Below are 24,197 nucleotides of genomic sequence, written 5' to 3' on the forward strand. Positions count from 1 at the left end.
AACATAGAGAAGGTAAGATCGAAGAACAGTTGAATCTCTTTATTTCCAATCATTAAATTTGGAATGGAATGTTATAGGCATAGACAATACTTATCAAACATAAATATTAAATTTTACTTTAAAAAATTAAAAATATTTACTTTTACAATTTTGAATGTGCATAGACATGTTAAAATTGTTTTTTATTTCAATAATCTGATTGGAGAGAAAAAGCCTTTAAAAATTTTGTAAACCCTAGTGCTTCTCCCTAATTTCATTCTTGAGTAATTTATTTATCTATGTGATTATATGAGTAAATGATATGTTCAAAATATTACTGACTTTGGCATTCCTTTGGAAAGAAGTGTCTTTTTAAAAGTGGATCTGATCTCGGAGGTCTGAGATGGTTTTCTCTGTGTGTGTGTGTGGTGTGTCTGTGTGTTTGGATATGTGAATGGCATAACTCTTTTCTCCATGGTAAAGATTGAAAACCCCATAACCCATCAGTTTTGCTTGATGTAAATTATTACTTTTCTCTGTTTAAAACAGACATTCTATTGATTTTGTTTCCTAGTTCAATTTTGTGGGGAAATTGCTTGGACCAAGAGGAAACTCCTTGAAGAGGCTACAGGAAGAAACAGGTGCTAAAATGTCTATCCTGGGCAAAGGATCAATGAGAGATAAAGCAAAGGTATGAACTTTGAATTTGATACTTAACATACACAAGGAGTTACCTGTAACAGGATGGTCACATTTACAAGCACATATGAGCTGTCCTCCAATTATTTCCCATGAATTTTACCCTTTGGGATTACTCTGTTGCACTTTCTGATGTCTCCTCTATTTTCATAAAAAATCAATTACTGGTCTTTTTCTCCCAAAACATGTAATTCTGTACTTTTATTCTTTTTAGTCCTCTGTGTAGGTTGCTGTCAAATCTTTTCATTTTTTTCTGTGTCCTCCATAGGATGTTTCTATATGTGTGTGCGCATTTCTTTAATTCCCTGACTGGATCCCTGTTCTTTCTTCAGCTGTATCACCGGATCCCATCCACTATATCATTCCCTCATTTTATCTCTCTGCTCTATTTCACTCAGATCCTCTTACCTGAAGCAATTTCAAACACTTATCTGCAAATCTAAGAGAATTTCACTTATTTTTTGAAATGCTTCAGTGATATTAAACAACTCACTTGATCCCCAAAGAAAAATAAGCTAAAAACTATTATCAACTTGGATATTTTAAGTGATTTATTTTGCATCTGAACTACATCATTTTCCCATTTTATAAAGTGATAGCAATTTTCTCTGTGTTAGTATTCTGTGTTAAAATAACTATTTATAGAGATTTATTCAAAAAGTATGTCTGTATTTTCATATATTCTTTAATTTTTTTTTTGTTATATGTTCTCCAGATATCTCAAAGTCTTACAACAGACACTTCATTTTTCATGCTTTTATTCTCTCACACTTTCTTTTTTTTTTTTCCTCACACATTCTTTAAGATTTAGATTAGGCAGGGTCTCCTTCCTTAACCATAAAACATATTTTATTGAAATTTTCTGTTTCTCTCATTAAACTGTTAGCTTCCATGGGCCAGAGAAATATCCTAGTCAGCTTTGCATACCCAGAGTCAAGTGTAGTCTCTCCATATTTTTTTAAAGCAAATAGGTGTATATTTTTCATTCCCATGTATTTGGACATTTTTTCCTGTTCATACTGGTTTCTTTCTTTCCTGTGAGCATGTTAGGTACCAGCATAAGTATTTGAAAATCAAGCAAGAAAAAATTTGGTTCTATTAAGTTTCCATTAGGTTTAATTTACTGATATTACCCATTACAAAGTCCTGTTTCTATATTGATTACTTTTTGGATGATCCATCATATTTGTTTCTGCTTTGAGTATTTTCATTGCTCCTTTAAAACATGAAAGAAAATGAAAACATTTAATAGCAACAACATCAATAATAATGTATTCCACTATAAAATATGCTTTATAGAATGTAGATAAGACTTTAACTGCTAAGGACAACATGGCTGAAATAAAACCACAGACATGGGTGTGAAAAAATTTACCTTAGTAAACACTTGATAAAAATAAATCCTAGGTAAAACTTTTATTGCTGTGCTACTATTTTGCTTCTCTGCCACGTGACCTGAACAGAAAGGAATATTTTATGTGATTTTATATTTCTAGCAAATAAGTAAAACTCATCTGATTCTGCAGTGGAAGTGTATATATGTGTCTGTGTGTATTTATAGAGTGACACAGGCATATATTCCTGCATTAATTACAGAAATATTTGTAATTATTTACAAATAATACATTATGTGTCACACTATGTGTCATTGCAGTTCTAGTTCACAGTAATAAATGTGAGAAAAAAATTTCCTCCTGGAGTTTGCATTCCAGTGGGAGAGACAGACAATAAATAAGTGAATAAATAAATTTTCTACTTTCAGGCATTGATAATTGTTATGGATTAAAATAAAACAGAGGAAGGGCAAAGAGGTTAATGATGGGAGTAGTAGTTTGATATGATGATTAAGTAGAGTACTGGATTATGAGAAGGAACCAACCCAAGAAAAATCAGAATGAGAGAGAATGCAAGTGTGATGGCTCTGAAGGAGAATCTGTGTCTTTATAACTATCCTGGCAACTGTAGCCATATTTTTGTTTATAACCATACTTATTCCCATTTAGCTACCACCCAATTTCTTTGCTGACCTTCATAGCAAAATTCTTCGAGAATGTTATTTGCAATCAGTTGCTCTCATCCATCCTTTTTTTAAATTTAAAATTTTAATTTATTAATAACGTTGACTGTTGCATGCATTTATTGGCTAATTGTATCACTTCTTTTTAAAATCTCCTAATCTTGTCTTTTTTTTCCCCTTGCAGTTTTATTGAGATACAATTGACATACAGGACTGTATAAGTTTAAGGTGTACAGGATAATGATTTGACTTACATACATCATGAAATAATGATCACAATAATTTAAGTGAGCATTCATCATATCATATATATAAAATAGGAGATAAAGAAAAATTATTTTTTCCTTGTGGTGAGAACTCTTAGGATTAATGCTCTTCACATTCCTATGTATCATACAGCAGTGTTATTATCTACAGTCATCATGTTGAACATTTCATCCTGAGTACTTATTTGTCTTACAACTGGGAGTCTGTACCTATGACCACCTTCCTACAGTTCCTCCTCCCCCAACCTCATGCCTCTGGTAACCACAAATCTGATCTCTTTTTCTAGGTGTTTGTTTTGTTTGTTTTTGAAGTATAATTGACCTGAAACACTGTTAGTTCCTGGGACACAACATAGAAATTCCATATTTCTATACATTTCAAAATGATCACAACAATAAGTTATCATCTGTCACCACAAAAAGATATGACATAATTATTGATTATATTCCCCACACTGTACATTTCATACCTGTGACTCATTTATGTTATAACTGGAAGTTTGTGCTTCTTAATCTTCCTCACCTATTTCTCTCCACTCTCCCCTCCCTGCTCTCTGGCAACTGCCTGTTTTTTCTCTGTATCTATGACTCTGTTTCTATTTGTTATGTTTGTTCATTTGTTTTGATTTTTAGATTCCGTATGTAAGTGAAATCATATGGTATTTGTCTATCTCTGTCTATTTCACTTAGCATAATACCCTCTAGGTCCATCCATGTTGTTACAAATGGCAAGATTTCATTTTTTTAATAGCTGAGTAATATTACACTATATACCTATATCTACATACCACATCTTTATCTATTCATCTATTGATGAGCACTTAGGTTGCTTCCCATATCTTGGCTGTTGCTCAATAATGCTGCTATGAACATTAGGGTACATGTATATTTTTGAATTAGTGTTTTTGTTTTCTTTGGAAAAATACCCAGGAGTGGAATTCCTGCATCATATGATAGTTCTATTTTTAATGTTTTGAAGAAACACCATACTGTTTTCCACAGTAGCTGCACCAATTTACATTCCCACCAACAGTGCACGTCCACTCTCATTCATTCTTCATTGTCTCCTCCTCAGTCCTTGTGACTGGATCCTCTTCTTCTTCCAGACCTCCAAGCCTAGGACTTGGTCTTCATACTTCTTTCTTCCCTTCATGATCTCATTCCATCTGTGTACATCCAGCTTCCAGTCTCTCCTGCAGGTTCTAGATTCATGTGTTTAACTACACACTCAACATGTCTATGTGAATGTCTAATAGGCATTGAAATATAGTTGTCCAAACACACACGTACAAATATGTAAATGTATGTATATATTTATACACAGAGGTGTATATATATATATATATATATATATATGAATGAAATATATATGTATTATTTATTTACCTACATGTATGGCATTTATATACTTACCTATATATGAAGTACAATATAAACACATATACAGAGAAAGAGAGAGAGAGAGATTGAAAGAATAAGAGAGATACCTTTGCTGACTTTTAGGGCCCCAGTGTATACGCTATGAGCCATGGAGTCTCAAGATTTAAGGTTACCTTCTCTTTTTGTCTTGTGTTTGTTCAAAAGCAAATCTCATAGAAATAGGAAATGAAAAACAGCACATATTCAATTGAGTGATACTTGGTAGCTCAAGCCTACAAAGTTTAGTTGTGTTTATTTAAAGTTTATATCAGCAGGCATTAAGGAAATCAACACAAAACTGCAAGCCTGTTTTTCACATTCTGTTGAATGAAAAAATAAATAAATGCCTGAAGCATCACTAGGTGCCCCTTCTGTGCCCACCAGCAAAGCCTGAGCCCACAGCCTGCTCCTCAGGCCCAGCGTCAGGCACCTGCCTTTGTAGACAAATGTGTTTGTTTAATAGCCTTGTTTGCAGTGACTAGCTTGCCTCAATTTTCTAGGAAATAATGCAGATTGTTTTTCTGTATTGGTTATGCTGTTAAGGTGCTACACAATGTATGTCTTAAACTTGAGTTTTTCTTTATGATACAAGGAGATATTTGAATAGTTATCTAAGTCAGGACAAAATCACTATGCAAGAATATTTCTTCCATCTCTGTTGCATGCTCAACTACATGTGAAATATCAGGCTTCATAGAAGATAATATTAGACATGACTCAAGCCCTCACAGAAATTTTAATTAAATTAAACATCCTGATCTAACACTTCCTTAAAAAAATAAAAAATAAAAAACCTTAAGAAAGTATAAATCTTTGAATTAGTAGGTGGAAAGAATGATATGGAAAACAGTTCTTGTGGTCTAGTGTAGTAAGAATATTCTAACAAGTTTAATGTTTTTTTTGTGTGTTATTTTGTTTTTGACTCTGGCAGAGAAACACTCATTTTAGTTTAGTTCACCTAGCCAATAACTCTATAAGCAGAGGAAGGAAACAAAAACCAAAACAAAACAAAATGCAGTAATATCCAGTAGCAAAACCCTACCTTATATTTCATTCCCATACTGGTCAGATCCCAGAATATGTCAACTCACATTATAAATTTTAAAAAAAAAATCCAGGAATTCTTGAATAGAAGCTAACTTTTCAATTGTGATGATAAAAGATATTCTCAGAGTAATCTAGAAAGTAAAAATATACAGTGTGTTTGCAATATTTCAAAATACCTCAGGAAGTTAACTGGCAGTTCAGAAATTTCTTTGAAGTCTGAGTCCTCCAAGCAGCATATGGCCTGTTCTCAGTAACCATGGAGCTGCCGGCCTCACCAGCAGTTGCTTCTGTGAAATCTTGAGGGGAACCGTGGCGCTTTGGATAGAGTGCTGCTATTTTTAGTGATACTAATGGCAGAAATTGGTGAGGGAGAACAGAGGAGGCAGTGGTTCTAAACGCTTATCTTTGAAAAGAGTGAGAAACAAACATGTTATCACCAAGAAAAACGGTTAGGAGAGGTTAGGGAAAATCAAAGCCTGAACACATGCAGGTAAGTGAGGTAACAGGAGGAAAGCAAATTTCTTGCATAGGTATTCAGTGTCCTTAATTGGAAATCACAAATGACCAGGTTGCCAATAAATTTCGTTGTAATGAAAGATATTTTGACATTTTTATTAATAAGCTTTGTTGAAATTACGGGGTGTGGTCTTAAAACATATTTTTAAAGTGAAGTGCTGTTTGGTAGAGTTTTATTTGAAAATGTGTGATCATTCTGAAGGCAAGCCTTTCTCTCTTTGATGTGCTAATACCATGAGCAGTTTCTATTTTATACTCTATCTTCTGTATTTGGTGATGGCTACTTTAGTAAATCCTTTTGGATTTCACGGCAAGATTGATTTTCATCAACAATAAAATCAACTAAAACCTTCAAAGTGGTACTGCTTGCCTGGTGGGCAATGTGGGTGCGAACACTGGGCCCAGTGTCCTTCCCTTGTTTGGCTTCTGGGCTGAGCCTCACATCAAACCTCAAATCCTGCAGTACAGGGGTGACACCATGCTCACTGCTTGTCAGCCAGGCTGAGACTGTAAACTCCTCTTTCAACTTGGTAATATCCCCAACAACAAAGCACTTTGTAATCCCACAAAATCAAGAGTCTGGACACTCTGATTTTAATTTTAGCTCTGCCCCCACTCTGATTTTAGTTTTAGCTCTGCCCCTAATAAACTGCAAAGTAAATCAACAACATTTCTTTCTCAGCCTCCTTTCTGCAGAAAAGAATGCCTAGCCCATCTTGGCTTCTGAACAGAGATGGAGGAATATGCATACTTTGCTTAAATATCACTTGAGTGTGTGAAGGACAAGGAATGTATCATAAGTTAAAGATAGGTGCGATTTTATTTTTTATTTATTCTCTGCATTCTTCTGTTTCTCTGATCTGAATTCTGAGAAGTTGGAGAACCAGACTAAAAGCCTCCCCTGAACAGTAACATATGTGAGAAAGAACATTTCATTACAAATACCTATTTTGTGAGACACAATGAAACTTGTGTTTCAGTGGTAACCAATACAAGGTTATTTCAACCTATTTTGGATTCCAAGTGACCAAACAATTAAAATAGTTAGATTTGAGTTGAAGAGTGAACTGTATCATGATGTTAGTGAGAAATAATATTTTCATATTAACATCTTCAACTCTCTTATATATAAATAGTCTGTCATTCACTGTACTGTGCTTTGACCTTGGAATTAAAAAAAAAGCCATAGATCTGTCCAGGTTCAATTCTTCGTAAGCTAGTATTGACTGAAAAATGATTGCACAACCCCAAAGTTGAGAATTATGTTTTATTCAGTGGACAAACTGAGGACTTAAGCCCGGGAGTCAGCCTTTCAGACATCTCTGAGGGACCATTCTGAAGAGGTAAGGGAGGAGCTAGGCTATATGAGGGTTTTTGCAACAAAAAACAGGTAGTTGGAACATCAAAAGATTACTGTTAACGAAAGTAAAACCAGACCTCTTAAGTTAATGAATTTATCAGTCGCCTATGTATGGAAAGATACAAGAGTCTGGGCTCAATGAAATTATTCCTTTGACATGCACCTTAACTATCTAGGGCCAATATTCTGTTTTTTCCATCCTGAGTCCCCTCAGGATGCACAGTCGGGGGCGGCTGCAGTGGCTGATGGCTTGATGGCCGCACATCCTTTTTTACTGATATGGCAGGTGACATTCTTTGTCCACCCTGGAATGACAGAGCCTGATGTGGTGATGTTTTATGTATTGTGAATCAAAGTTATATATTATTTTGAATTGTTAATTTCATCTAGGCTAAACTTATTCACAACTAGACCAATTTATAGATTTATTTTATAATTTTTGTAGTTAAGACCTGTTATTTGAAAACTTTCAAGGACCTAGTGTCTCAGCCATAAACCAAGGATTATACATTTTTAATGTTACTAGTGCTGTCATTTTCCCTCCATTGTCACTCGTCACTTGTTATTGGGACAACACTTGCTTCCCACGAGGAGTGAAATGAGGGAATCACAGAATCAAAATTTCTCACACCATGCTGTAGGATTTTTAAAAATGTATTAAGCTATTAAAAAATAGAAGACAGAGAAATTTCTAGACATTTCACATTTTATAAACCAGAATTATAATGATATGTATCTTTTCTACTACTGAGGAAGGCCTATCATTTTATCTTGAGCTGTACTCTCCACCTCGAAATATTACAATCAAAATTCAAATGATATGTACTCCATATAGAAAGGGAATATTTAAAATTCCATGTTCTGTTCTAAAGATGGCTGCAAAATCTTTGACAATGCTTTTAGAGAGAGAAGCATAGGGTCTAATTCTCTTCCCATTGAGTCTGGGTGTTTTAGTGACCTGCTTGTAACTGCAGAGGAGGGGCTGTATCCAGATTTCTGAGCGGAAGGGGATTCAGTGCTCCCCCCGCCTCATTTGCAAGGACACCCCCTCTTGGAGCTCTAAGCTGCCTGGTGAGGATGCTGACAATCCTGAGTCTGCCTTGCAGGTGCCAATGGGAAGTCCCAGAGGAGCTCAGCCTTTGCCTCATCGTGGTCCAGGCCCTGGAGGTGCACATAAGGCGCCCAACAGATGACAGCAGCGGTCACTGCGGCCCAAGTCCTCCTGTCTGCAGCCCCAGAATCTGGAAGCAGATACAAGTTATCCCTATTGTGTTCTGTCTAAATCCCTCACCCACAGAATCCATGCACAAAAATAAAATGGTTAGTTATGCAACACTAGATAACTGCAACACATTTGTACTACTTTATTTATAAAATTAAATGATTTTCAACTTTGTTAGCCATTTTCCAAATACTAGATTTGTTCTCTTGTTGTGTTTCTACTGTCCTCTCGTGGCAATTATTACAGACTTTGGTAATTTCTGAGTTTTTGTGTGGGTTTTTTTGTTTGGTTTTTCACCTGAGTTTTTGTGTGGGTTTGTTTGTTTGGTTTTTCGCCTGTTTTTTTTCTTTTTCTTTGTTTTGTTTGCTTTTACTTGCAATTTATTTTGAATTTGTTCAAGCATATTAGTGTTTTATCTCAAAGTTGCCAGTAAAGGAAAAGGCTTCTAAGAAAGCGAATTTAGTGATTTCTTCTTGGTAGGGCATTTTATGAGGGACCAGACACAAAAACAGAATGTTCTAGTTAAAAAGTATTAGGCTAGTCATAAAGCTGGTTTAAGGTCTTTGCACTTTTGAATATCTGGTTTAATAAAACCAGGTATAGTTAATTGGGTAGGTAATTCTAATTTCTCTGTAAGCCTTCTTAATTTTATTACAACTTGATAAAGCAAGTGCTCTGGCATTTTATCAGTGATGCTAGATGGTTCTCAGAAGGGGAAGTAAATTGCACCCTACTGAAAGTTTTGCCCCAGACCAAGATTGGGATAGTTTTCTTTCTTAGTCCCTCTTTTTGACCAAGTTGAATCACTGAAGATTTGTCTTAGCCAAGAAAAGGACCACTGACATTTTTGTGCTGAGAGCCTTAACCGAGTTTGTTGCTTTCTCATTCATTTCCTATATTTTTTATAAATGGTAGAATTTAGACATGGGATCAAGTTATGCAAATGGATACATCATTATGATTATCTGCAATATCTGTACCCTTTGACATTATTTCTTTTTTACTAATTTCCTATATTAGATAAGAATTTCTCAGCAGAATCCTAGGGTGATTCTGTGTACTGGTATACATTTATATATTATTAGTATACTTTATATTATTTAGTGCTATATATATATTATATATTTAGTGGTCTATCTCCCTGTATGGTGAGAAATGGGTAAACTGGGTTTTTTGTTATATGTATAAATATATTTTAAATATCAATATTCACTTTACTTTTTCACATTGGACCCTATCTTTGCTTTGCCCACATACCTAGTAACCAAGGTAGTAGACCCAGATGAATATATCATTGCTTTAATAAAATTGGATATAAGAAAGAAAAATTTCCTGAATAGTTTTATTTTGCTCATGGTAAGACATAATACATTTTTAATTTTATGAGTAATTTTAATAGCAAACCAAGTGGTAATGGTTACCTAAAAAGTCAAACCATAATCATATTTAATCTCTTAGAAAAGCCTTTGATGAAAAGGTTGTTGTTGTTATTTGCATGTTTTTAGAAAGATGCTGTTAAATGTGTTTTAAATTGTTGAAACTTGACCCCAATACAAGCCATGTTCTTTGAAGAGAAACTTGGACAACTTGTTGTAGCACAGCTTGGAGAATCTGGAGATAGAGTTGAGAGGATAATGGGCCCAGAGTGGGCGTGCTAGAGAGACATGCTGCACTTAACCCAAGTGCGCTATCGGCACTAATTCAGGTTCTGAATTTCATTAGTTGCTGTGATGTTTATTTGACTTAGTATTCTTTCTCCTTATTAGTTTTTGAACTTCCTAAGTCATTCAAAAGTTGAATAGTAATTTTATCAGTCATAAATATCTGAATATTCCTTATCTGAGTAGAATCGTCATAAATACCAGAAAATTTGTTTGAACAATAAAATAGTAGAGAGCTCTGTTTTCTGGCTGTAGTTACTGATGCGATAGAGCCCACAGAAAGACAAAGAAGTCACCAGCTCCTCAGTCTAATGAATAACAACATTCCTGAGCTCACTTTTGTCTCCTGTGTGTATTGGTTCAAAATGTCTAAGGAAGTCAAAAAGACTAAGGAAAATGAAATGCCAAAGATACAAATGAAATTATATATTGTTGATGAAAAATTAATCAATCGATATAAGAAATAAATGGAAAATTTTATTAGTGCCAAATAGAGAATTATAACCCAGGAACAGCATCTCAGAAAGCTCCAAGAACTGTTCCATCCATTAGAGGTCAAAACACAGTTATATTAGGTTTCTGAGACAGAGGGCTGTACATTAAATGACGTATTATTGACAGAGTACACACAATTCAGATCTAAGCATTATTGTGGTGGGTCACACCACAAACCTAAGAAGGAATATTATATCTTCAGTTTTCTCTTTGGTGCTGGGAAAATGTTGTTCTTTATGGTTGAGCAGGTATTTCTGCTGATGGGGGAGGTCTTGTCAATGCCTAATGTAGATATAATGCACAGTACAGGGGAGAGAGGAGACCAAAGGGCAGAGAACATTTTTTATGTTTAAATTTTTCTTGTCTTGCCATAAAACATGAATTTTATTTCACAATATTTTGCTATGAACACAATTGTACCATTGACTTTTTGCAGCCAAGACAATGTTTTGTACGCTTTCAGGGATGCAGTCACAAGACATTCTCTTGTCACCAGCACTTAAGCTAGTTTCAGGAGCAAGCATACCTAATGTCAATAAATGAAACACTTTTCATGTAATTCTTCTTAATATCTAATTATCACAAATCACCTAGGCTCCTTATAAATGTATTTATTTTTAAATGTTATCTGCAAAGATATGTATTGCTTTGTATATTTTTTGTTCAAATGGAGCATTTGCTTAAACTTTGAAAATACTAATGTTTAATTTTTTTGCTTTTTGAGGTCAGAGTTTTGAGATAGACTGTAAACTGGTGTGCCTGTGTTCTTCCCTGTGGTTTATACGAGAAGAGGCACCCCTAACCTATAGGAATATAATTGCTAACATCTACAATTCTAGCATTGCTACTGGGTTAAAAAAAACAGGCAAACAAAACGTGGCCCATGATTAAGAGAATTTGGAATGTCTCCAAAAGCTTTAATATTTACATTTCTAAGCTTATAATGCCCTCTATTTCCTGCTTCCTCTTTCTCAATAGTAGGCTTATTGTTTTCTCTTTTTCTCTTCCTTTTTTATGTTTTCATGTTTTGAAAAATATTCTATTTCCATCGTTTGGCACTTCTAAAGCATTTTGAATGTTTTCCCCAGTCTTTCTTAATTTTCTCCTTTTCATTTAACTACCTTTAAAAATTATTTTTAAGCCAAAATAATTGAAAAGTCAGAATAATTTCTCCAGCATTTGAATCCTGAAAAACTCTCATTTCTGTTTTCTTGAATATTACTAGAATGTGTGAGAGATGTTTACTTCCTCAGCACCACCACCATTATAGTATTTACTTAAATAAAACTATTTAAATTAACTATTTAATTTGTAGTCACCTGTACAATCCAGAAGTACAAATGGGAAAGAATAAGATAGTAGCCATCAACTGAGCAGATATAGATTAACTCATTGTGCTGAGTTAATACTTTCAAGATTCTGATTCTATACGTTTTAGATTAAAACTTTTTATCCACACTTTATTTAATACTAATAAGAGCAATAATAATCCAAATGAAAGTATGTGGAAGCTTTTACTATGATTTTCATTTGTCTTAAAGAAGATTCATAAAATGAGTAAGGCAAAACGATGTTTTGCTGGTAATTCTATGGCTTTAACGTAATATTTTGGGCCAAAATAATTAAACTTGATCAACCCTTAAAAATGTAATGATGACTGTGAGGCCGTGTTAGTTCCATTCAGCCAGTTGGAGGTTTAACCAGTCTTCCGTGTCGTAGGTGCACATGCACATGGTACATCAGCTCATAGAGTCTCAAAGTTGGCAGTGAAGATAAAGATAGTAGTTTAACTCACTCATTTTTATAGCCTAGATATATCATTGCCCAAGAGACAGTAATTTGCCTGAGATTGCTGGAAAATTACAAGGAAATATTTAATTACTAGATGTAAAAAAGAGAACATAAATGTGAGGACCAATTTCATTAATATATCTTGCTATAACTAGTATATTAGTATCAAGGAACCATATCATTGGAAAAAAATAGACTTTATTATGTTTTCTTAAACTATTACATCCAAAATAAATAAGTAGAAAATATATCCTAATTACTTTAAATAACATAAAATTACCTGTAGGATATAGAAGATTGATTTGAACATGGTTCTTTCTCAGGATCTGGCCTCTATAAAATTGAGTAGTTTCGATATACTTTATTTATGAAAATGCCACGATCCACCCTCTGTCCTCTTTATCACTCCCTGTGTGAATTTTAGTGCAAAGGAGAGAGGAACACGCTCTGCTTGGGATGCCGTGTCAGCAGCCTGTACTCTGGGGTTTGGTGAGTCGTCTGCATTTACTGACAACACGTGCAAAAAGTGAGGTCACCACTGGGAAGCTCTAGCCCTGTCCTCAGGGGAGGATGAGGGGTAGTCTGGGCTCCCCTAGGAAACCTTCCAAAATCTGGTGCCCAGAACTTCCTTTTTAGGAGGAGAGAGTGTTTCTCATTTCATCATTCCTATAGAGTTTTATAGGTTAGGAAATTGATCACAGTGCATTTAACTGCACATGTAATGGAGAATTTCTTCCACATTCCTATAAATTAATGTTAAAATTATAAGCCAAAAATGTCATTTTAGTTCAGACATTTTCCTTAACCATTGGTTTTATTAAAACCACCAGGGCTAGATCATTATACTTTTTTTGCCTTACTTTTATGAAGATGTAACTTACGTACATGGAAATCTATCACTTTTAAGCATACAAATGAATATGTAGTCACGCTTGTATTATCACAGTCAAGATAAAGAATATTTTTGTCACACCAAAAATTTCATTTGGGCCCCACTGCACCTCTGGTCTCTGGTCACCAATGATCTGCTTTCTGTTACTATCAGCTAGCCTTTTCCTAGAATTTCATGAATTGATTTATGCAGTGTATAGACTTGCTCCCGCATTCTTTCACTGAAAATAATGATTTTTGAGGATTATCCATGTTGTTGCCTGTATCAAGAATTTGCTCTTTTACATCACTGAGAATTTTCCATTGTGTGGCTACACCAATTTGTTTAGCCATTCTTTTTTTGATGGTAATTTAGATTGTTTATAGTTTGAGGTATTATAAATAAGGCTGATATGGAGATTCACATATAAGTCTTTGCATGGATATATAATTTCACAATAGAAAATTTGGGAATTATTCATCAAAACTTAACGCACAAGACATTTAATATCATCTTTTTCATTAATGTAGTATAATATATTTTTCACAGGATTATACATTTTTTAAAAAATTAAAAGTACTCCTAATATATTGGTTGTATATTTACTCTGATTGTTTGGTGTGGTTTACTTGCCATTAGTAACATCTATTATTTCTATGAAAGAATTTTTTTATTATTCATTTTTTATTCTGGAAATAATCATTTCTAAATTAAGTTTTGAGAGAATATTTTTCCAGCAATGCCCTAAGTTAGGATACCAAATTTCAGAAGCAAACTGGAGATTCTGATTCCCTAGCCAGAGAGATTAGATTTGTTAGATAAATGAAGCCATCTGCATCAGTTTAAATAGTTCTACCAAATTGACTCATGAAGTGTCTAATATTTCCATGTAATTAGCAGTGGCATTTTCAAAACTCGATAACTGAGAAGAAAATTTAATCTTCTCTGAAGAATTGCACACTCTAGGGTTGATACTTTAGAAAATTATATTGTTCTAAGGGAATACTCACCAAAGGGTTACATCAGACTTTGAACACATGCTGCAAGATCCCTGTTTCGTTGCTGGTGCAGCAGAGTGGAGATATGGAAAGGCTTCTCTCCTCCCACCCATCTGATATAAGAGCAGATTTCCCATTTCTCAGCTGACAGGTTAATGGTGGATCTCCTGTGGCTGTTCCAGAAAAAATTCTGCCTTCTCTTTTCTCCTCTGCTGTAAAATTAACTCTAGTCCTTAAGTTCAATGTTTATTTTTTTCTTGTGACTCTAAGGAGTCTTTTCCTCTAATGGAAATTGAAGGATTTATTCCAGAAGATAATATCTGTGTTTCTCTTTCACTCAAAAAATTTTCTTACTGAAGTATTTTATATCTACATATACATATTCACTTAGAAATAAATAAAAATGTATAATATTAATAGACTTTTATCTATGTCATTGTAATCTATTAGTTTAATATCTCATATGATTGCTTTACTAGGGAAAACCCAGGAGATTTATTTATTATGAAAATGCACAAGTCTGTTAATATGCCATACTCACTTCTGTTTTATCTTTGCTGCTTAGAGTTCTGATTTTTTTTTCTCCCTTGTGCTATGTTAGTTGTTCTGATGCAGATTCACAACTCAGCTCTTTTATGTGATGGAGGACAGATGTAGTTAGATAGTTAATCAGGGGAGTGTTTGTCTTCTATGGCGTGTTGCATGGAGTTACAAGTTAAATTCTAAATCTAGTTATGTTTCCTTATAATATTACTTATTCATGAATTGGGGGGACATTATAGTAGATGACAGCATAGTTTATTTGATTAGAAAATATTTGCTACATTTTGTGAAACAGTTTCATAGAGGATGTTAGATAAATTGAGTGTATCTTAAAAGTTATTTGAAGGTTTTCTTCAGTGCCATACATCATCGATGTTAAAATATAACAACAAGGGCTTCCCTGGTGGCACAGTGGTTGAGAGTCCGCCTGCCGATGCAAGAGACACGGGTTCATGCCCTGGTCTGGGAAGATCCCACATGCCGCGGAGCGGCTAGGCCCGTGAGCCATGGCCACTGAGCTTGCGCGTCCGGAGCCTGTGCTCCACAATGGGAGAGGCCACAACAGTGAGAGGCCCATGTACAGCACAAAATAAAAGAAAAAAAAAAAATATATATATATATATATATATAAAACAACAAAAAAACTCTTCCCCAAACGTCAAGTAATGCATGCTAGTTGATCATATTAATGTTGGAAAATGAGTATTATCACTATCCCTAATATTTTATTGCACCTGTTACTAAAATTTGGTTATGTATTTTTATATTTTTAACATTCAATTAGGTATTATCAAAATTATGTTTGGTTAATATATAAAATTTCTAAAATATAAGGGACTATTATACATACTTAGTGGAATTTTACTATTAGTGACTATGGTTAACTTTTTAGGATATTCTAACTCATTGGTTTAAGGACATAATTTGCCACATCCATATGCACATAAAAATCTTACAATTTTTATTGTTTGTCCAAATATTTTAACAGAATTCTAGTTGTAGTTCAGAAAAAGTAACTTCAAGACACAAGAGAAAAATAAAAAGTCATCATTTCTCAATCTTAGTTATATTGAAGACATGCTGTTAATACCCTAAGGCAAAGGATCTTGTGGATTGTCCCATGTGTTGACAAGCAAATTTTCACGTCTGCCAAACTGATTAGTTGAGAGTTGAACATTGATTTATTCAAGCAGGTTATTTGCTGACGCCTTTAAGAAAATAAGTTGCCAATAAGCATTACTATTTTGACATTGTGCACGCATACCCACAAGCATTCAAATGTGCTCTTTTTTAAAAAGTATGTTAAAAGTATGTGACTGGAAGATTTGACCAAAGATATATGGTGAATCTAAACATATATGGAAATTAGTGGCTCTAGAGTAAATGTAGATTTTTACATTACATAACTAATCATATAATAACCAAAAGAGTATTACAGTTACTACATAAGTAGGCACATAGAGTCCACATAAAACAAGCAGTTCATTTTCAGGTTAACCGTACAGTCAGCAAAGGGTCAAATCTGTCCATATACATACAGATTACACTTTAAGGTATTGGGTTCTCAAATATTTTCATTGAAATACCCTGTTCAAAGAAGAATTGAAAATAGATTTAAGTCTTATCCAGATTTTGCCACACACAGCTCAGTTTTGTTTCAAATTTGCAGTTTTGTACAGTGTTTTAAAAAATAAAATATATATTACATTTACATCCATATTTCTCTGATTACTTAATTTTTAGATAGGTACTTATTGAATATAATTGGCACTAAAAATACAAGCTACATTTTTTCCTATGGTTTTATGAACTTAATAATGTTCTTCAACACATTCTACCTACACAGACCACTGCAGTCAGCTTTGAACCCTCACTGCATTCATATTGCAAGAGAGAAAAAAGTATTCAGTAGGCTACTTATTTTCAAAGCAAGCAGTTATTTCTTAAGCTCTAGTGTACTAGACTTTTCTGTGGTATCTGGTATTCTAGGCTATTCACTATTTTATTTTCACTTTATATATATATAGAGAGAGAGAGAGACAGACAGACAGAGAGGGAGAGAGACAGAGTACTTCTGATATGGAAAGACTTTTCATATGTGCTGGTCATTCAGCAGTTAATTTTAAAAGAAGACAAAAATACACACTTATTAAAATACAATTTAAAAGTTTAAATCCTCCTTGAGGTATGTGGAGATTAAAGGAGATAAGTAATATATGTAAAGAGAAAACAAATAAAAAAAGAGGTCAAATAAGGAAGAAAAAACAAAATACTCACAAACAAATGACCATCTATACCAAAACTGACAGTTACCCTTCACAAACCCCAAAATACAAGTGGATGGGGATAAATCAATGAAAACTACCAGATCCTTGTGCTATCAGCATTTGTGTGGGGAAAGCAGTTTAAAAAGGCAGTGTGGTATCTGATTGCACAAGAGCAGTAAAATCCCAAAATAACAATATTATTTCAGGTAAATCTAAGAACAGAAGCTGAAACCACGCCATGTTTTTAGACCTCAATTTATGGGTAAAATCATTGGGTACACTTCAAGATCTGAACAACCTGGAAAAGTCTAGGTCCTATGAACTCTTGAAATTCTAAGGCAGAGTTAGACAATGAAACTTCTGGGAATTGCCCCAAACTGAGCCAGGGAGAAAAAACGGGCAAAATAAATGGAATAGTGAAATTAAATGGGCCATTGAGAGAGAATGCATATCTCAGAAAACAAGAGGCTATATTTATTATCCCTTTGGAAAAGTAACAAAAGAGGGAGTGGTCGTCCTTACCCCACTTACTGAAAAGTAAAGAAAGACTCATTTCACTTAAAAATTAGCAACAGAAAAAGACTTTGGCTAAATTTCATATGAAGTTATTTTAAGGAAAGGATGATGAAGCTTCAAAATGAAAGTGAAACAGAAAGACATGCACACAAAACAAAACATGTAATCTCATATTTAATGGCAAGCTAAAAAAAAGGAAGAAGTATGAAATAACTCAGAAAGAGAAAACCTCAAATTGATTTAATTGGGGAAAAGATAAATTCATAAAGAAAGGTAATAGGACCAATGAAAGAATTATAAATAAATGTAAAATGAATTTCAGAAATAAAGAGTAAATTAAGAGAAATAAAAATGCAACTAAAGACAAATGGTAATGTCTTAAATTCAAATATAAGTAGAGAAAGAGATGATTAGAATTTGAGAGGATGATGTGTATAGAATACAAGCAAGGAACTCCACCATATGTATAATAGGAGTTCTCAAAGACAAACAAACAAACAAAGGAACAGAGTAAAAAGCCATAATGGAATAAAATTTTAAAATTTCCCAGAAATTAAAGCAAGACTACAAGCTACATATATAGAAAGTACTCACCATGTACTTAGGAAAATTGACCATAAGTTATTACACATATTCTAATACAAACAAACTTAAAATAAAGTCTTTGAGCATGCAGGTAAAAATACCAAATAACTTATAAGGGGGCAAAAAAAACAGACTATCTCAGCAATGTTTTTGTTTGTTTTTTGGGTTTTTTTTTTTTTTTGTGGTACGCGGGCCTCTCACTGTTGTGGCCTCTCCCATTGCGGACCACAGGCTCCGGACGCGCAGGCTCAGCAGCCATGGCTCACGGGCCCAGCCGCTCCGCGGCATGTGGGATCTTCCCGGACCGGGGCACAAACCCATGTCCCCTGCATCGGCAGGCGGACTCTCAACCACTGCACCACCAGGGCAGACCCTCAGCAATGGTTTTTGCCAGAGAGAATCAAATAAGTTATATAAGATACTTAAGGAAAGATAATGTGAACCAGGAATTTTTATTCAGCCGTACTGACCTTTATACATAGAAGCCTTCAATTCTTAGTAACAAGCAAGAACCATGGGAATATTATTCCCATAAGTCATTTCTGAGTAATTTACTACAGGGGCTAAATCTAGTGTGTTTATTGAATTATCTCCATGGCGCATTGCTAAGTGGTAAAGCACAGCTGAAAAAGTCTGTATGCATTTCTATCATTTACATAAGAAAGGTGGAGTGTAAATATAAAAAATTAAATATAAACTTTGAGCTCAAAACACTCATCATAATAGAAGTTAGGAAATCTGTTTTCTTCAGGGTTAAGTCTGTAGGTCTCAGGAGCCAACTTCAAATGGTTCTCTCTGCACAATTTGAGTGTCATTAAGGACAATAATTCCAGTGAATTGAAATACATCAAATATTCTTCATTCCATGGTAGAAGCATACAATGCCACCTAATGAAAAATACTAGCTAGAAAGTTGAGTCTGTTTTTTATCTATTTGATATAATTTTAATGGAAAGTACGAGAGGAAAAAACATGTTAAGCAGCACAACAGTGATATAATAAAAGCTGTACTGTCGCAAGCCTGCAGGGAAGAAGTGTCTTTGCATCTCCTACAAGAACAGAAGTGTGAGGAAGTAAAAGAGCTTGAGAGGCAACCTGGAAATGAAAGAGACTTAGGAAACATTTGAACCAATCACAATGCATCACCTAATTTCAATCCTCATATTAAGGAACGAAGTGTAAAAAATTATAGTTGGATAAATGAATACTAACTTGATACTTGTTAAATAAAAGCTTTATTGATGATTTTTATAGATGATAATAGTATTGGAGTTATGCTTTTTGTTAAGTTTCTATTCTTTAGGAATACGTACTGAAATAGAGATATACTTTTTAAGAAAAGTAATGTAGCTATATGGAAGAACAATTTTTCTTTATCCCAAAATAAGGTTATAAAGCAATTTCTAAGTTAAAAAATAGTTAAAAAGAGTATTTCATAAAATACTCTCAGAGATGAAAAGACACCAATATCTTTAAAGGCACTTTCATGGTATATTAAAAGTTAGGAAGAGCAAACTTGTAAACAATTGATAGTATTTAATTTGAGAAAATAGTGATTAAGGGAAACACGCAAAATTGAAAAATGATGTCTGAGACACTATTTTAGAAAAATTGTATGCCATTGACAGACTGTCTCTTAGAATATAAGACTGAGACAAGCACCCATCAAATTTAATTCCAGGGCTTCCCTGGTGGCGCAGTGGTTGAGAGTCCGCATGCCGATGCAGGGGACACGGGTTCGTGCCCCGGTCCGGGAAGATCCCACATGCCGTGGAGTGGCTGGGCTCATGTGCCATGGCCGCTGAGCCTGCGCGTCCGGAGCCTGTGCTCTGCAATGGGAGAGACCACAACAGTGAGAGGCCCGCGTACCGAAAAAAAAAAAAAAAAAATTTAATTCCAGTTTCACTAAGTACGTGATATTGACAATATTGGCAAATTTAGAGAAATTTGCTCATTAGATTGATTTTCTTCTGATTATTAGATACGAAAATGATTAATTTTTAATACTTCATTGATATTTGTAAAATAAATTTTTATTTATTCTTTTATTTATTTATTTATTTTTACGTTACGTGGGCCTCTCACTGTTGTGGCCTCTCCCGTTGCAGAGCACAGGCTCCAGATACGCAGGCTCAGCAGCCATGGCTCACGGGCCCAGCCGCTCCGCAGCATGTGGGATCTTCCCGGACTGGGGCATGAACCCGTGTCCCCTGCATTGGCAGGCAGACTCTCAACCACTGCGCCACCAGGGAAGCCCCTATTTATTCTTTAGTTTAATTGTTATTGTTCTGGCTTTCTTTACATCTAGATGGGTGGAGAGAGTTTCTGAATTATTTGTACTGATAGTGTCCCAGATTTCTATTTGTTGTGTTATTGGTCCTCATGAGGATCATGATAAATACTTTTAATATACTTTAGTGGGTTACTGTTACAAGAAATTTTGCATTGCCACAATTGAGACAGCATTTACATTAAATTACATTACAGGGCTACAATCAAATAGAATGATGAAAAAATAAAAGTTCCAAGCAGCAGTTCTTTAGGGCCCAGAGAAATTAGATTCATTCATAATCCAAAAAGATGATGAACAGGATTTAGATAACTAAACAAGATCTTTTTGACTGTAATATCATTGTTAAAGATTAATGATATATCTTTTTAAAAGACTGATGTCTATAAATTATTTTATCTTGATAAATTTCTATAGTAGTATATTTTACCTTCAACATGTATCTATAGTGAATCATTTTAATTTTAAAGTTATGAATTTGACTTACACATGGAAAAATTGCAATAATTTATGGTTTCCTTAAAAAATTATTCAGAGGAATTTTCACAGTCTGTGCTTCAGCTACCTTGCATGTGCTTAGAAATTGAATGGAAAATGATGTTATAAGAAAATAAAACGCATACTTTCCAAGTAAATGTTTAAGGTTAATGTTGATAAATTGTTAATAATATTCATTTTGTCATCCTAGAACATTAAGATCTAGTTCCTTTGTGCATTACAATCACATGTCAATACTATAATTACTACTGCTACTACTACTACTACTACACTAATATTCATGGCCCCTGTACAGACCTTAACATTTAAATGAGATGATCAATGGGTGGAGTGGAAGGTAAATACTATAAATTCTGTTTTGAATTTTTATGAGGATGATATTAATTTTTTCTAAAATAATATGTTAATTCAAATTATATACATGTATAGCATCTTTGTATTTTCTTACATAAAGAGTGCATGTTCAACAAATTAGGTATGTGATCAACAAACTTTAGAACATAATGGTCTGATGCCTTAAAGATGCAAACAGCTACATAGATGCTAAAAAAGTAATGGTATATTTTAAAGTACAATGCAATGTAAGGTGAAAATATCTTGTTCTTTTTTTTAATCATATTTATATTTTAAGAATTTAAAAATTCGGATATGCAAAGAATTATAATAATTGTATAAAATATTCTCAAACTTACTAGGATTGTAGTCTTACTCCCTTCACTCACATTGTAAATATTGCTGATGAAAACTTAGTTTACATAATGGTGCAAAATGTTGTGGAAACCATAAATTTATTTCCTTTGACAATTTTTGTTGTTACTTTACTGTAATGGCAAATATATTATAATAAACATAATATCTCTTTAGTCTCTTAAAAACATCAAATCTTTACTTATTTAGGACCATACGTTTGATTTCTATGTCTGTGAGTCTGTTTCTGTTTTGTAAATAAGTTCATTTGTACTATTTTTCTAGATTCCACATATAAATGATATCATATGATATTTGTCTTTCTCTTTCTGATTTGCTTCACTTAGTATGATCATCTCCAGGTCCATCCATGTTGCTGCAAATGGCATTATTTTATTCTTCTTTATGGCTGAGTAATATTCCATTGTATAAACATACCACATCTTCTTTTATTTTTTATTTTTTTGCAGTACGCGGGCCTCTCACTGTTGCAGCCTCTCCCGTTGCGGAGCACAGGCTCCTTACGCGCAGGCTCAGCAGCCATGGCTCACAGGCCTACCACTCCACGACATGTGAGATCTTCCCAGACGGGGGCATGAACCCGTGTCCCCTGCATGGGCAGGCGGACTCTCAACCACTGTGCCACCAGGGAAACCCACAACATCTTCTTTATCAATGGACATTTAGGTTGTTTCCGTGTCTTGGCTATTGTAAATAGTGCTGCTGTGAACATCAGGGTGCATGTATTTTTTCAACTTCTTTGGATATATGCCCAGGAGTGGGATTGCTGGATCATATGGTAACTCTATTTTTAGCTTCTTATGAAACCTCCATACTGTTTTCCATAGTGTCTGCACCAATCTACACTCCTACCAACAGCGTAGGAGTGTTCACTTTTCTCCACACCCTCTCCAGCATTTAATATTCATAGACTTTTTTTTTTTTTTTTTTTTGCGGTATGCAGGCCTCTCACTGTTGTGGCCTCTCCCGTTGCGGAGCACAGGCTCCAGACGCACAGGCTCAGCAGCCATGGCTCATGGGCCCAGCCGCTCCGTGGCATGTGGGATGCTCCCGGACTGGGGCATGAACCCGTGTCCCCTGCTTCGGCAGGCGGACTCTCAACCACTGTGCCACCAGGGAAGCCCTATTCATAGACTTTTTAATGATGGCCATTCTGACTGGTGTGAGGTGATATCTCACTGTAGTTTTGATATGCGTTTCTCTAATAATTATCAATGATGAGCATCTTTTCATGTACTTGTTGGCCATCTGTATGTCTTCTTTGGAGAAATGTCTATTTAGGTCTTCTGCCTATTTTTGATTTGATTGTTTGGTTTTTGTTTTTGTTTGTTTATTTGCCTTTTGATATTTAGCTGTATGAGCTGTTTGTATATTTTGGAAATTAATCCCTTATTGGTGGCATAGTTTGCAGATATTTCCCCCTAGTTCATAGGTTAACATATTTTGTTTTTGTTGTTATCGTATGATGTGATGAGATGAAAGAAAAACAACAAAAACCAAAGAACTTGATTTCTGCAATAAAACAAGTATTATCTCATAGGAGAAATTTTTATATCATGCATATGCTATAGAAAGATTACATTGATGAAGTAAGAAGCCATAAATTTCTTGAATTGGACTTTCTGTTGAAGTTTGTTGTTGCTTATGTTGAATTAGAAATTAGAAGCTGAGGTAATAATCCAAAGAAGATAATAAAATTAATTAAGATAGCAAATAATTAAAATAGCAAAAAATTCTAATGAAAAATTACAACTGAAAATAAATAAAGCAACATATAAAAAATAATTTAAGTTGTCTTTACAATCTTAATTATGTTTGGTTTTTTTGATATAGTATACAAATAATTCACCCAGAATTTCTTCACCTACTAACATGATCAATAGACTGTGCTAACTTGTGGTTACCTAGAAACTGAAACACAGCAAAATAAACATATTCTCTAAATTTACTATTTGAATACAGACAGATTGATTAAATCAAATAGGTCTATTGCCTTTGGAAAACCTGAGGATTTTTTAGAATACAATAAATTCCCACTGCAGTTGGCTAATTAAACATTTTTATTTCAGGAAGAGAAATTTCTTCACCAACCCCAATGGGCAATCTGTTTCCAAAGTGAAACCCTAACAAACTGTTTGAGTTTTTCAAACCTGATGTAGCACATGAATAAATTTGGGTTTTCCTCATGGAGTACTTGTCTTACTCTTTTCTGAATATCATTTATCTGTTTCCTTCAAGAGCCCTCCCTTCTTCAGAAGATTTTATTGCTTTCCCTTAAATCCATTTGAAAAGCTTCCTTTTCCTTCCAGAGACTCTAATTTTATCTCTGTACTATCAATAGGACTAAAATGACTCTTAAAGGAATTATATATGATGTGCTATGTTAACCCATTTTAGAATTTCACTTGTCTGCATCTACATTTTAACCTTCAAAATGAAAGGGTAGTAT

At 34.2% G+C, this 24,197-nt stretch overlaps 1 protein-coding gene across 3 annotated transcripts in view; it reads left to right on the forward strand.

Moving 5' to 3' along the window:
* KHDRBS2 (KH RNA binding domain containing, signal transduction associated 2) overlaps positions 1–24,197 on the forward strand; it is a 730,387-nt gene that overhangs the window by 214,187 nt on the left and 492,003 nt on the right. For all 3 annotated transcript variants that reach the window (XR_003796745.1, XR_003796744.1, XM_029243151.1), the window contains exon 3: positions 554–670. Coding sequence is in view for 1 of the 3 variants with exons in the window: in XM_029243151.1 (XP_029098984.1) it covers positions 554–670 (117 nt within the window). In the remaining 2 variants the exon portion in view is untranslated. The remainder of the gene's footprint in view (positions 1–553; positions 671–24,197) is intronic.

The sequence above is a fragment of the Monodon monoceros genome, unplaced genomic scaffold, assembly GCF_005190385.1.
Source record: "Monodon monoceros isolate NGI ecotype Baffin Bay Population unplaced genomic scaffold, NGI_Narwhal_1 Super_Scaffold_3, whole genome shotgun sequence".
In the NCBI taxonomy this organism is placed as follows: Eukaryota; Metazoa; Chordata; class Mammalia; order Artiodactyla; family Monodontidae; genus Monodon; species Monodon monoceros.